General features: G+C 49.1%; 1 protein-coding gene across 1 annotated transcript in view; it reads left to right on the forward strand.

Moving 5' to 3' along the window:
* ADAMTS17 (ADAM metallopeptidase with thrombospondin type 1 motif 17) overlaps nucleotides 1–13,219 on the forward strand; it is a 347,890-nt gene that overhangs the window by 271,044 nt on the left and 63,627 nt on the right. The window contains exons 16-18 of the mRNA XM_007458461.1: nucleotides 6,301–6,458; nucleotides 9,627–9,786; nucleotides 11,946–12,081. Of these exons, the coding sequence (XP_007458523.1) occupies nucleotides 6,301–6,458; nucleotides 9,627–9,786; nucleotides 11,946–12,081 (454 nt within the window). The remainder of the gene's footprint in view (nucleotides 1–6,300; nucleotides 6,459–9,626; nucleotides 9,787–11,945; nucleotides 12,082–13,219) is intronic.

Below are 13,219 nucleotides of genomic sequence, written 5' to 3' on the forward strand. Positions count from 1 at the left end.
CCTCCCTGCTCCCTGGAAAGGCTCAGGATCTCTCACAGTGCCGGGAACTACAGGGACATTGTATAAATGTCCACAGAGAGATAGAAGGGCCCTGAGGGAAACAGACGGTCACCATATGACCTCACATTCCAGGACATTGAGGAGGTTTGGTTCTGCTGTGGTAGCAAGGGAGAGCGTGTGCCATCTTCATCCCTGCAGAAGTCTCTCCAGCTGTTGAGAGGCTTCTGAGGGCTCCTAAGCAACACACACAAAAGCAAGTGCTGCTATATTTGTGACAGGGTTTAAAACATCCAACCTCTGACTGAGGCAGGATCAGCAAGTGAAAATATCCTCCCCAGCAAATCAGAACTACAGACATTACAGATAGAATCAAGTCGCTCAGGAATTCCCTTTGTTCTTAACTTTATATTTCCCTATCAAAGCAGAACATTTGTAATCATCTTAATGGCCCCTGTTGAGTTTCTAGGCCTAAAAATTCTAATTTCAAATATAAACTAATCTCAAAATACTTACAGACGAAGGGGGCTTGCACATACCATTGATGCCAAAGGATGGAGAGGAACGGGAATTTCTGGGGCCCAAAACTTATTTAATTTGGGAGGCCTATTTTTTTTTTTTTTGCGGTACACGGGTCTCTCACTGTTGTGGCCTCTCCCGTTGCGGAGCACAGGCTCCGGATGCGCAGGCCCAGCGGCCGTGGCTCATGGGCCCAGCTGCTCTGCGGCATGTGGGATCTTCCTGGACCAGGGCACGAACCCGTGTCCCCTGCATCGGCAGGCAGACTCTCAACCACTGCGCCACCAGGGAAGCCCGGGAGGCCTTCTTTACGGGAAAGAATACACTACGTATTCTTGGGGCCTTGGAAAGGACTGGTGCACGAGAGGGCCCCCGGAGCTTCGGCCTCCCTGGATCTCACAGACCCTGCTCTGTGAAGCTTGCTCCGGGGTGGAGGCTGCTACAGATGGGCCAGGAGTGACCTTCACACTCTCTCTTTGGGGCTGACATGGCCCCACAAGGTGGTTTTCTCATCACACTCCGCATTGAACCTATCAATTCATTGTCAGTGATGTTCAGATCTTGATGTTCCAACAGACCTTCTGAGGCTGCAGTCTTACCCTTTTGAAGGGATGTCAGGTGCTAAACTCCAATTTTAGCAGGAAGTTCTGATTTCTCAGCATGGACCACGGCAACCTGCAAATTTTGAATCCTGCTGACTAAATGACTCACCCCAGAGTCAACAGGCTTGCAGCGATCCCCATGATTCTTGGAACTGCTGGCCTGCTACTTATAATTCTGCCTCTGAGTTTTCATCCCACTGCAAAATGCATGAAGGGGCGTCATCACGATCACACTGTCCTGAAGGAGGGGCTCCGGCTTTCAGACGCAGGGTCAAGTGGCAGTTGTAAAGCTGAGACTGGGGTGCCTGGAAGTTTGCAGCCGCCGTGCAGATGGCGGCCGCAGAGCTTGGACAAGCAAAGTAGATGCTTTCTGGAACCATGAGAGCCCCGACCCTGGCCAGACACATACCCAGAGGCTGTGACAGTATGAGATTTTGCCAATTCAGCAGCCCCAGGCCAAGACCTGGGGGTCAGGTGACTGCAAAGACAGGTGACTTCAGAAGTCCTGGGAGTGCCCAGCAGCGGTATGTGGATGGGAGAGGTCACAGTTCGCATCTCTTCCCATCTCTGCCTTCACAGAGCTTACGTGGATAACTTGAAACCTGTCATGTGGGCACATTTACACCTTGCATAGTGACAAGCACTATAAATCTAGGCTGCTTTCCCCAGAGAGCCTGCCACCAGCACTGCACTGTCTGGCGTGTTCCTCCCCATCCTGCTGCTGGCCTTTTCTGGAAGAGCCAGTGAGCCACTGCCTGCCTCTCTCATTTGCCCTCCCCGCTTTTCTGACCATACTCACTCCTCCACGGCCTCCCCGACCCACCCTGCGGGCCGCCTCCTGAAATGTCACCTCCCCCAACCCCTACTGCCAAGCAGGACACTCCCCTGGTGGTGAGAGGGTGGCACACCACCAGGCCCAGCGGGGTCTTCGTCTGTCCCCTGTGTCACCCATGGTGAGTGCCTCTGCCGGCAGAAGTGGGGCTTCCCCAGGCGGCCCCCACACCTCTGCGTGGCATTTCTGTGGATGGGTTTATAATCGGCTCCAGGTGTGCCCTCCTGCACTTTTTCCAGTCCTTCCCACTCTTGACCTCACAGGTGTTTGACTTTGGCACGGAGGCGGGGTGGTTTTCCGTTTATAATCCAATAAAGTCCTTTTAGAGCACCTTAGAAACAAGGCTAGGTGAGAAAGAGCCGTGCATCCTGAACAAAGCGCCGGACAGGAGCAGGGCCCAGGAGAGCCTGGATGGAGTATACCAGGCCTTCTGTATCTCGGGGAGTACTAAGCTGACATTAGTGAGGATCCTAGCGTGATTTCTAGGAATCCATACTAGTAATTTTCTTCCTCAGCCTGCCCTGGCCCCATCATGGTTAGTATTTTTTAAAAACCAACCTCCAAATGTGACGTGTGAAAGCTAAACCCAGTTCTCAGTTTCTGTGTTATTGGCTTCAGACACTGCTGGATCCAGGGGCTTAAAATGATATCATGGGAAATAGAGTCTCTGTCCTGGCACTGCTGTCCTTTCTCAGTTGACTTTAATCTAGGGACCTCTTGCCACCTACTGGCAAGACTTACATCAAGTCTCTGGGCAAGGTGTGGAAAGAAAGCTTCTTCCCAAGGTGAATGAAAGTCTTAGAATTGACTCTTACCTTCCAGGGTTGAGTGACGGACGCACTCCTGGAGCTGGGGTGGAGTTTGGGGTCAGCCCCACGTGACTGGGGGAAGAACACATCCCCAAAAGCTCTCTGGGCGTTGTTACTTGCAGAAGGAGAGAGAGATGGCAGGCAGCAACACACTAGATGCTCACAGAAGCCCTAAGACAGAACAAGGCCAGGGCCCAGCCTAGGGCACTGAACGCAGGAGTCGACTGGGGCACACGCGTGGGCTGAGACAGGAGGAGAGGGCCACCCCAATGTGCCCCTGGTCTCAGTGTGGGAAATGGGTTCTGTGGGGTGACCCCAGTATGACGGGGGTCAGCAGACAGCTTTACAGAAACTCATTCTGCTCATCTCTCTGATTCTCAGTTTCAAGGGTTCTCAACATGCTCGTGTCCCCACCCCAATGACAACGACAGTGAGCCTTCTCTTGCCTTCTCCACCGCCATAGCCCCTCTCTGTCACCTCCTCTTCCCAATCAGACTTCCAGTATTCCTTCACCTTCCACTTGCTTCTCCACACGGGGCAGGGCACCTTTCTCCCTCCACCACCCTGCACAGAAACTGAGCTTAACAAGGAGGCAAGGAGCAACAGCCCAAGCTGCCCACACACTCCAGGCCACCTCTTCTCCCTGCTTTTCTTTCAGTCTCAGCTCAGGGCTCCTCTTTCAGAAGGCCTTCCCCACCTGCCCCAATCTCTGCCCACATGACTGTGCACGGGCCCCAGACTGGCCTCTGTCACTGAGCTTCTGGACATGTATCGTGTTTATCTGTCTTCTCACCAGTCTCCCTTTCAAACATTGAGCTCCCAAGGGCAGGAGTTGTGCCTCCATCACCAGCTACAAGGCCCTCAGATAAAGGTGAGGGGTTGGTGTAGGGATGTGTCTGCTCCCTGTGTTTCCCTGACTTGTTTTTACTGAGGCTTTTCTTTTTTTTATTTAATTTAGTTATTTTTGGCTGTGTTGGGTCTTGGTTGCTGCACGCAGGCTTTCTCTAGTTGCGGTGAGCAGGGGCTACTCTTCGTTGTGGTGTGCGGGCTTCTTGTTGTCGTGGCTTCTCTTGTTGCAGAGCATGGGCTCTAGGTGCACGGGCTTCAGTAGTTGTGGCTCGCAGGCTCTAAAGCGCAGGCTTAGTAGTTGTGGCGCACGGGCTTAGTTGCTCCATGGCATGTGGGATCTTCCCGGACCAGGGCTTGAACCCGTGTCCCCTGCATTGGCAGGCGGATTCTTAACCACTGCGCCGCCAGGGAAGCCCCTACTGAGGCTTTTCTTAAAGGTGTCTGTTCCCTCATTTGTCTGTCTGCTACTTCCCACCAGCCTGTACTGATTCTGAAAAACAGATTTACATATGCATGTGCAAGAAACAATTTTCCAAACCTTCAGAGAAACTGAAAGAACAATGAACACCCATACAGCCTTAGCCTAGATACCCGAGTAGCTAACATGACCAAACGTATTTTTAGGTTATTAGTTCACTGGAAGCTGTGGAAAACTGTAAGTTTAGTTATTTTTATGAAGGTATGTAGAACGTGAGACCCCCCCCACAGCAATTTGAGCTTGGAATTTGTTCTCTTTGAGAATATGACATTTGCACATTTCAGTGTCTGTCATAAAACTCTAGACTGATGCTATAACCTAAAGATGTGGGACTTGGTGTGTTTAGGTTCAGGTCTCCATATGACAACGTAATAGCTGTGTGACTTTAGGCAGGTTACTTAACCTCTCTGTGCCCCCATTTCCACATCTGTGAAAAGAGGAAAATAATCCTTTACCTTAGAGAGTTGTTGGGAAGGTTAAATGGGTAAAAGCATATGGAGGAGCTAAACCAGAGAATGTGCCCCTTAAATGGGGACTTGCAGGCAGTGGCTGAGGAAGAGAAAAAGGCGCAGAAATTGTGAGTATCCCAACAGTCTCGCTTCCTTCCAGTAGCCAGGAAATCTCGATAGTAGGTAGAATTTCTTGAAGGGAAGCATTCGATTCTAAGTGGTAGAGCTTTCTCTTTTCGAAGCCTTCCCTGGAGTCCTGTAATCCCCAGCCACTCACTAGGCAGCCACCCTGAGTATGAACCCCCTCCTGGAAGCCATCCTGCTGGAAAGCAGCCCTTCCCAGGTCCCTCGGTTTCTCTTGGCGGTTCCTGTAAGCACAGAGTTCTGAGCATGCACCTCCCCCTTACTGGCCAGGAGAGCCTGCTGGGACCATTGTGTCCTGCAGACGAGGAAGCGGAGGCCGGCATCCCCCAGCTGCTTGTGGCCTGACCAGGACTGGACTCACCAGGTCCTAACCCAGCCAGGGGCTCGTGGACTCAGGGTTAACCGAAACCACTTTTGGGTTTCAAGTCTCATTATCCAAAATTGGTATTAAATGTGGGCATTTTATTAATATTTCTGGCCTCATAAGCAGAGAGTAGGGAATGGGATAGAATCTGATTTTGCTGATTGTGGGTTGAGCAGGGTCCCAAGGTGATTGAGAGCATCTGGTTCTCAGGGGACTCTAGCTGCACTGGCAGAGAGCATGGCATTGGACTTGGGGTGCACGGAAAGTTTTATTTTTTGAGTGACATAAAGACTTACTGTCACCCATTTTCATTTGCCACCTCCTCCAAAATGCCAGAGTAGGTTCTAGTTATTTCTTTCTTTCCTAAATAACAAAACAGCACCAAAAAAAACAGAATTTCACTGCAGAATGCTCCCTCATGAGAACCACATGACTTTAAAACCTAAGTGAGGAAACAACAAAGAAAGTCACTGGTGAGCACTCAGATAATAATAGCTTGTGTGGAAAACCAAATCTTTGCTATGGCCAATCAGCAAGATGTCGATTCCAACACACTTTGTACGGAGTGTGAGAGAGCAACATGTGAACCTAGCAAAGGCCACAAAGCTGAGGGTGGGAGGGCTCCCACCACCCACAAGACATCAGCTCACTGTTACTGCCACGCCTGTAGGCAGCTCAGGCTTCCAGACTCTCGTGTTTGGTAGAATGACACTTGTTTCTTGAAGGAGCATCTGCTTTACTAATCTAGGGCTATCATATCCTTGAGGGGCATTGGAGTTAGGCTGCCCTCTAAAAAGCCCCAGGTGGGTAAGAGTAAAATGAAGGATGAATTTTGCTAAAGCTACAAATCCTGTTTTGTAGCCTTGGACACGATAAAATAGGATCTGTTCATCCGGCGGAAAACCCCCTACTCTGTAAATCTCGTGAAATGTGATTGGGCTGTGGCTGTCTCCATTCTCTGGCGCTCCTTCCCGCACCCCCCACCAAGTGAGCTGATTCTGAGACAGCGGCCCATGCTCAGAGGTGCAGGAGTCACGACAGCTCTCTCTCGGAGGGTCCTGGGGTCAGGAGCTCTTCTCTCCCTGTGAGTCAGGCTTCTGTTCTCAAAGAAAAGCTCCCTTTCTCTCACTGCAGGCCTCCCTCTTCTCCCCTGTGGAGGTAGAGAGTGAGACCTCCAACCCACCGCTCAGGACACCCTGACTCCCTTCAAAGACAGACTGACTCCCCCGATTCCATGGTGTTCCATCTTCTTTCTAGCTCTCAAAGACTCCAGCAAGAGATCCATCAACAGTGACTGGAAGATAGAGCTCCCCGGAGAGTTCCAGATTGCAGGCACGACCGTCCGCTATGTTAGAAGGGGCCTGTGGGAGAAAATTTCCGCCAAGGGACCAACCAAAATGCCTCTGCATTTGATGGTAATTTGCCGTGCTTTTGCATTCGTCTTGAGACTGCCGGCTCCAAGAGGTCTACCAGTTGACTTGTTCCCTGAGCCCCTGTGGGCAGGAGGTACACCTGGTTCCTGGTGGTTTACCTGGCCACCTGCTGCTCAAGTCTCTCTCTTGGTCTTTTCTTATCTAATCCCTTTGCCACATGCTTCAAAATTCTGCCCTCTCAAAATTTTGCCCTAGCTCTTTACTGGCAGAACTCCCATCTTTTCCAAAAGGAACCACCTCCAGGAAGGAAGTGCTTAGCCATGTGGCTGCCAGGGAGACTTGACATTATTAAGCAGACAGCCCCACTCACAGTCTATGTCTTTTTTTTTTTTTTTTTTTTTTGGCAGTACGCGGGCCTCTCACCACTGTGGCCTCTCCCGTTGCGGAGCACAGGCTCCAGATGCACAGGCCCAGCGGCCATGGCCCATGGGCCCAGCCACTCCGTGGCACGTGGGATCCTCCTGGACCGGGGCATGAACCCGTGCCCCAGCAGGCGGCCCCCAACCACTGCACCACCAGGGAAGCCCCACAGTCTATGTTTTAATATCAGATGGCTTAGATTTGCCCCACAGTTTGTATATCCACATCGGAAACTACCTTTTGGAAATGAACTGTTGACACTGTTTCCAAACCAATACCACTCAGGTTTTCCAGACTCTGCTTGCAACAAGGATTCAGGAATCGAGGGAGAACCAGATTCTACTGGCCTATTGACTCCCCAGGTGGTCTCGAGAAATCGTGCAATCAAGCCAGATCAGGGCACTCTGGTCTTGTGTGTTGTCTCAGGGAGGACCCCACGCAAACCACTGAAACATCCGGTTATGCTGCCTTTTAAGAATATGAAAGATCTCCAGGGACAGAAATGCCACCGTTGCCTTCTCAGGGTTCAGGACTTCTCGTGACTAACTTTTGATAGCTTGTAATTATTGAATCCATGTCTCCTTCCAAAGAATGGGAGTTGTGACAGCTTGTGTGTCTGCAATCAAAGCACATTTTGTCCTCTATGCCTGCCAAAGTCTCTACTTGGAAGTTCTTATCTCCCCATTAATTTGTGGTCACTGGCAACCTGCAGCTGTTCAAGATTAGGCGACACCCAAGAGATTCCCAGGCCACTTCCCAGGGACTCTCCTGAGGAGACCAGCTCTACATGTGAGCAGAGATGTCACCCACAATGGCCCTAACCCTGTTACAATTTCTGATAAGAGTAAGGGGAGCCAGTTTCCACAGATGACATAAACTGTCCAGAAATCTATCAGTGCAACACTCCACACACTAAATCTACTACAGGTATATACTTGCAAGTTGATTTCTGGGACCTAAGAACCGGTACCTAAGTTATTTCTCTGTGATTAGATTGTTTCCTAATCTAAGTCATTGGAACAAATCCTCCTGTCCTGAGTTAAAAGCAGTCATTCAGAGGGACTAAAAGAGGAAGTAAAAGATAAGATAAAACCCAAGATAGCAGCATCACCTTTAGCATGTGAATTTGCTTTTCTAGCAAACAACAAAATAGGCCTATTTCCTTTCTTTCCCAAAAGCTTTCATAAACTGTGAGTGAATCGTCAGCCCATTAAAGCAAATGCACAGCCTGGATTCATTCAGACCATAATAAACAAAACTCTGGGAAAGCAATAACTACCACAGCTGAAGTTCCTGCCCTCTTGAACATTAATCACTTTTCTCTCTTGAAATATAATTGTTACTACCAGTTTTTAAACCTAGAAATGAGAGGAGCCCATCTGCCTCTGAAGGAAAATCCATTGTCCCCAAACTGAGGTGTGTGCATTGCTTGCAGGTTCAGGAGCGCCCTTAGAGCCACGGGGACCTGCATTTGAAAGCAATTATGCACACGCATACAAATTATACGTGGCTACAAAATTGCATGAAATTGGTTTCATATGCATTCTCAATTCACCAGTCTTATTCCCATACTGAGATAATAAAGATCTCTTTTAAAGCCTTTTTTTTTTTTTTTTTAAACTGGAGGCATTTTTCCAAATGCATTACTGTAAGTCTCTTTCTTGGAGAAGTGGATGTTTATTCAGTTTGGGCTGCTTTTAGCACCCCACCCCACCCTGCCTGCAACTGCAGCCCTTGGAGGGCTGGGAGATGCTTGGGAGGGAGGACGGCTCCTGTTGTCCAGCACACCGTCCACCTGGCCTCCCCAGGTCAGGTGGAGCACCCTCTGCCTCCAGTTCCTGTGGGCTGGCTCTCCCAGACCCCGGGCTGGAAGTGAAGTTGCTAGCTGCTTAGACCCAGGACTGCCCCCTGGTTCCAAGCGTATCCTGAGGACGTACCACCCACAGCCAGGCCACTTGAAGATCCCACAAGAGTGCTTCTTTTGCACCATTATGTACACGTAGAGAAATAAAGCCAGTAGAGCACCTCTCTTTCTACAGGGCTAGAAACATGCATTACCAAACAAAGAGCAGGCCCTTCCAGTTCCCACTTACCAGGATTTCAGAACCAGGGGTCCCCAAGCTGCACGATGATGGCTCCCCTCCCCTCACTCCCAGCTTTAAGCCCTGTGCCAGGCTGTGCCACCCCGTGGGCATCGTCATCCTAGCTCCCATGGCAGCAGGAAGGCTCCCACATCCTTGACAGGCATCCCCAAGATTCCCCTGGAGGGGGCTGTGTCTACCCTTGAGCCTGCCTTACACATAGCAGTGACTGGTGCTCAGGGTGTGAAGAGTGGTGTTCATTTTCAAAGTAGAGTAACCCTACTTGTTCAGATGCGTATTTAGGAAAAGCAGTATATTTGTGTCTTTCTCCCTGTAAGGGCAGCTTCGTGGGTGACTGTGGGAACGGGTACTTTGCTCTGCCTGGAGCAGCTCTCCATGTAAAGTGCAGTTAGAGCCCACAGATTTGCTAATCCCCAAATTCCTCTTCTAAACCAGTCCTCTCTCCAGTGGAAAAGAGTAGAACTCCCTGCCGATGGTTTGCATAGGCTCCTGCCCTGAATTTGAGTATCTAGGGAACCCAAGACTGAAATAAAGGTGTGCACCTGGAATGAACCTGTTTTGAAACCCTGAAAAGAACAGGTTACCCCTGGTAGGGAGACAGCCACAGCACGGCTTGGCTTGCAAGTTCAGCAATCCTGGGAGCTTTCGCTTTATTTCAAAATGGTCTTTTATTTTGCTGCTGATCCAGGTGTTGTTATTTCATGACCAAAATTATGGAATTCATTACGAATACACCATTCCCGTAAACTACACTGCTGAAAATCAGAGTGAACCAGAAAAACCGCAGGACTCCTTGTTCATCTGGACCCACAGCAGCTGGGAAGGTTGCAGTGTGCAGTGCGGAGGAGGTGAGCAGTAGGGTCACGGGCTCATGGGGTGTGGGTTTTTGTCACACAGAAGTGAATTCAGGGCGCTCCGTGGCGGGTGCAGAGAGCCTTGGAAAGGCTGGCCACATAACCTGTATTTCCATGGAATGTAACCACATCCCACTGCAAATCTCTCTGCAAAACACTTGGGCAGAGTCTTCCAAACTCCTCCATGCTGGAGTTGTGCCCAGCTTTGCCTATGGCATGGGGCCCTTGGATGCTGATCCGAGTGGAGGTTTGGCTGATGAATGGTTGTGTCACAAGTGTGACAGGTGACCCTGTAAATGAACAGAGCAAACTTCCATCTGTTGCTGTTTGGTAGAGGGGCACTGGAAGATGTTTCTGACCCTCAAATACCCTTTCCTTTTTGCCCCAGTGACCAATGGAAATACAGGGAAATCGATGGAACCAACAGTAATACAATGGAAAGAAAAATTCCTCCAACTCCAGTGAAACATTCAGAGCCTGGATCCTGGCTTCATGATTTGCCTCCATATATTAGCAGATGATTTACTCTCTCTATACTGATCAGCCCTCATGCCCACTGCAGGGAGGAGACTCAAATACTGCAAAAATCAATCTGAACAAAAGGCATCGTATTCATTACTGTGTTGTTTAGGAGGAGCTGTTGGAAGCATTCTGAACTCTTAGCCAGCAGCCCCCTTAGTACAGCATACTCTATCACCCTGATGGGACACACAGCGGGGTGATGGGGGATGGATGCAGGATGGGTGAATTTTGATGGACACAGAGTTAGAACAGAAGGTTGACCTGGATTCTGGAATGCCAACCCAGAGGGTGGGCTGGCAGGTGGGACCTGGGCATGGGCTCACCGACACTCAGTCCTGCAGAGCTGATGGCACCGAACTTTTCCACTGGGGCAGCTTGCTACAAAGTAAGCGTGGCCCAAATGGAAGAGTTAGCAGGCTCCGTTGGCTGGGGGGCAAGGGGGTACTGTTCTGCTGCTGTCGCTACTGGCATCCTTTTATGGCTCCCTGACTTCCAGCTCCCTGACCTGCCTGCAGTCCAAACAGAAATCTGGCTTGAGGCAGCTCCGTGCTTTCTATGCACGGAGTTGAGGGCTCCATAATTTTGAGTCATTTCTCCATGACAAATTCCCCAGGAGACAGATTGATTTAGGAGTGTGGGATCCATATAGTTGTGCTTGACTTCCTGTTAATCTTTTATTATGACACTTCCCAAATAATAACAATAGGAATATAGCTAACATGAAGTGTTAACCCCTGCCAGGTTCTGTTCTAAGCATTTTATATATATCAATTCATTTTAACCATCCCTAAAGCACCCTAAGGCATAGGGAAGTTAAGTGAGTCCAGTAAAGGAATCCAGTGGAGGAAACCAAGGCACAGAAATGTGAGGGCTAAGTAGGAATCCTATGCTCACTGTGCTAGTGAGTAAGCCAAGTCTGAACCCAGACAGCCTGGCTCCAAAGGCTGCCCTTCTAGCTCCCAATCATTCACCCCCAGTCCTAACAAAGTGCTGGCCAGCTAGTGTGCAGGGTGCTTTGGGAACACCCAAAAGAATGACTACATCCAGCTGGGGTGACCGGTTAGTGAAGCTTCCCAAGAGCACGTGAGGCTTAGGCACGAGCGGCAGTTGATGGAGAGACAAATTCTCAGGTTGGGTCTGTGTCTTTCAGACTAGCCTTCCTGTTTCTCACTTCTCTCCAGCAAGTAGGAGTTCTGTAATAAGTAGCCATCATCTCTGGTGAGGGCTGATATACAGTTGTTTAATCAAGACCAGATCTCCATAGACTTTAAACATCAAATGAACAGATACAGAGATTGGCAATCTCTGTTGGAAATTAAAGACCCAAATCACAACTTTGACCTCAATGAACCCTAAGCTTTCCAAGGACATGGCTGATCTGAAGTGTTGCTTCTTTCTGATCCTGTTCTAGAATCTTTCTCCTGCCCCATGCTGCCCCTGCCATGTCTTACACACCCTCATCCCAAAGATTATGGTTCTCCCTCTCTGACAAACAACAAGACATTACAATAGTCACTTTAAATGACAAACTGATCAAAAGATGCACCTGAACACTCCTCCATAAGGTGAATGAATGACCTTACCAGGTGTGTGTACCACGACCTCTCAGTTCTGTGTGGTTTGGTTTCCAGGGGAACGCAGAACCATCGTGTCCTGCACACGGATTGTTAACAAGACCACGACTCTGGTGAACGACAGTGACTGCCCTCAAGCCAGCCGTCCGGAGCCCCAGATCCGAAGATGCAACTTGCACCCATGCCAGTCACGGTAAGGAGCTGTGTTCTCAAGCTTGGACCCTCCAGGGTAAAACAGCAACGCCCATGAATGGGGGATGGTGAGGCACAGTTAATACCACAGTCTTGGTCTGTGTTCCATTGTTGTTGCTGAGTGATTTCTGCTTGCTCAAAATACTGAATTTCTGGCTACTAAACCAGAACTTTGATAGAAGTGTACAGTGCTCACTGGAAGGCATCTCATAGGAGGCCATTAAGACCATCTCGTGAAAAAAGAAGTAGCCATCCTGCACACTTTCAACTGGTACATGTCAACTCCTCCTGCAAATTAACGTGTCTTGGAGAAAAAGGAAATCAGTGTCAATAGTATGAGCACCTGTGAATAGGTGAACATAAGTTAGTGTTTGTGATTGGTCTATTTCAGTGGCTGAAATTAATGTCAGTAAGTTATTTATTGTTTGGGATCCATCAGAACTTCTGTTTCCAACCCTAGCTTTCATGGCCATGTACTTGTGTGCTCTGAAGTGAATTCTCTTGGGTTGTCAGCTGAGAAGAATTGTGTGAAATGTGTTCATCAGTTAAGCCTCCTTATTTCCACTTTAGTGGGTCTTTGCATCTGACTCTGTTATATTATGTAACATCACCACAGGCCTCCCATTCTGCCCTGGGTTGAGGTGCATGGATTTTGTTTTGTGGTTCTGTGCATCAGGTTAGGCACGTTTAGCTTTTGTAAGGAGGCTGGACTTTTAACCTGGCAGTTTTTTGGGTTTCTTAAGCTTGATCCATACCACTTGCCTGGTGAAAAGGTTTCACAAAGCATTTAGTTTTCGTGCTGACCCTCTTTTCTTTGTCAAACTGGTAAAATGTGTATGAACGAAAGCGGGAAGACAGGAAGGAAAGTGAGGTGAGACTTGTTTCATTGGTTTTATGTGGTCCTTTTGAAATTAAGAATGAAATCCTACCCTAATGCTGATGGCCATGAGGAACAGCTCACTTCTGCAAGTCCTGAGCATGCTGGGTATAAACAGCCATCCAGCAAACCTATCAGTTGATTGATCAATCTATCCATCAATCAATCATTCACACACATGTGGGGCCAAAGAAGGAAGGACTTGCAAGTGTGAAGACTTAAATATCAGACAAACCACAGTCGCTTTTCCTGAAAGCAGAGA

The sequence above is a fragment of the Lipotes vexillifer genome, unplaced genomic scaffold (assembly GCF_000442215.2).
Source record: "Lipotes vexillifer unplaced genomic scaffold, Lipotes_vexillifer_v1.1 scaffold626, whole genome shotgun sequence".
In the NCBI taxonomy this organism is placed as follows: Eukaryota; Metazoa; Chordata; class Mammalia; order Artiodactyla; family Lipotidae; genus Lipotes; species Lipotes vexillifer.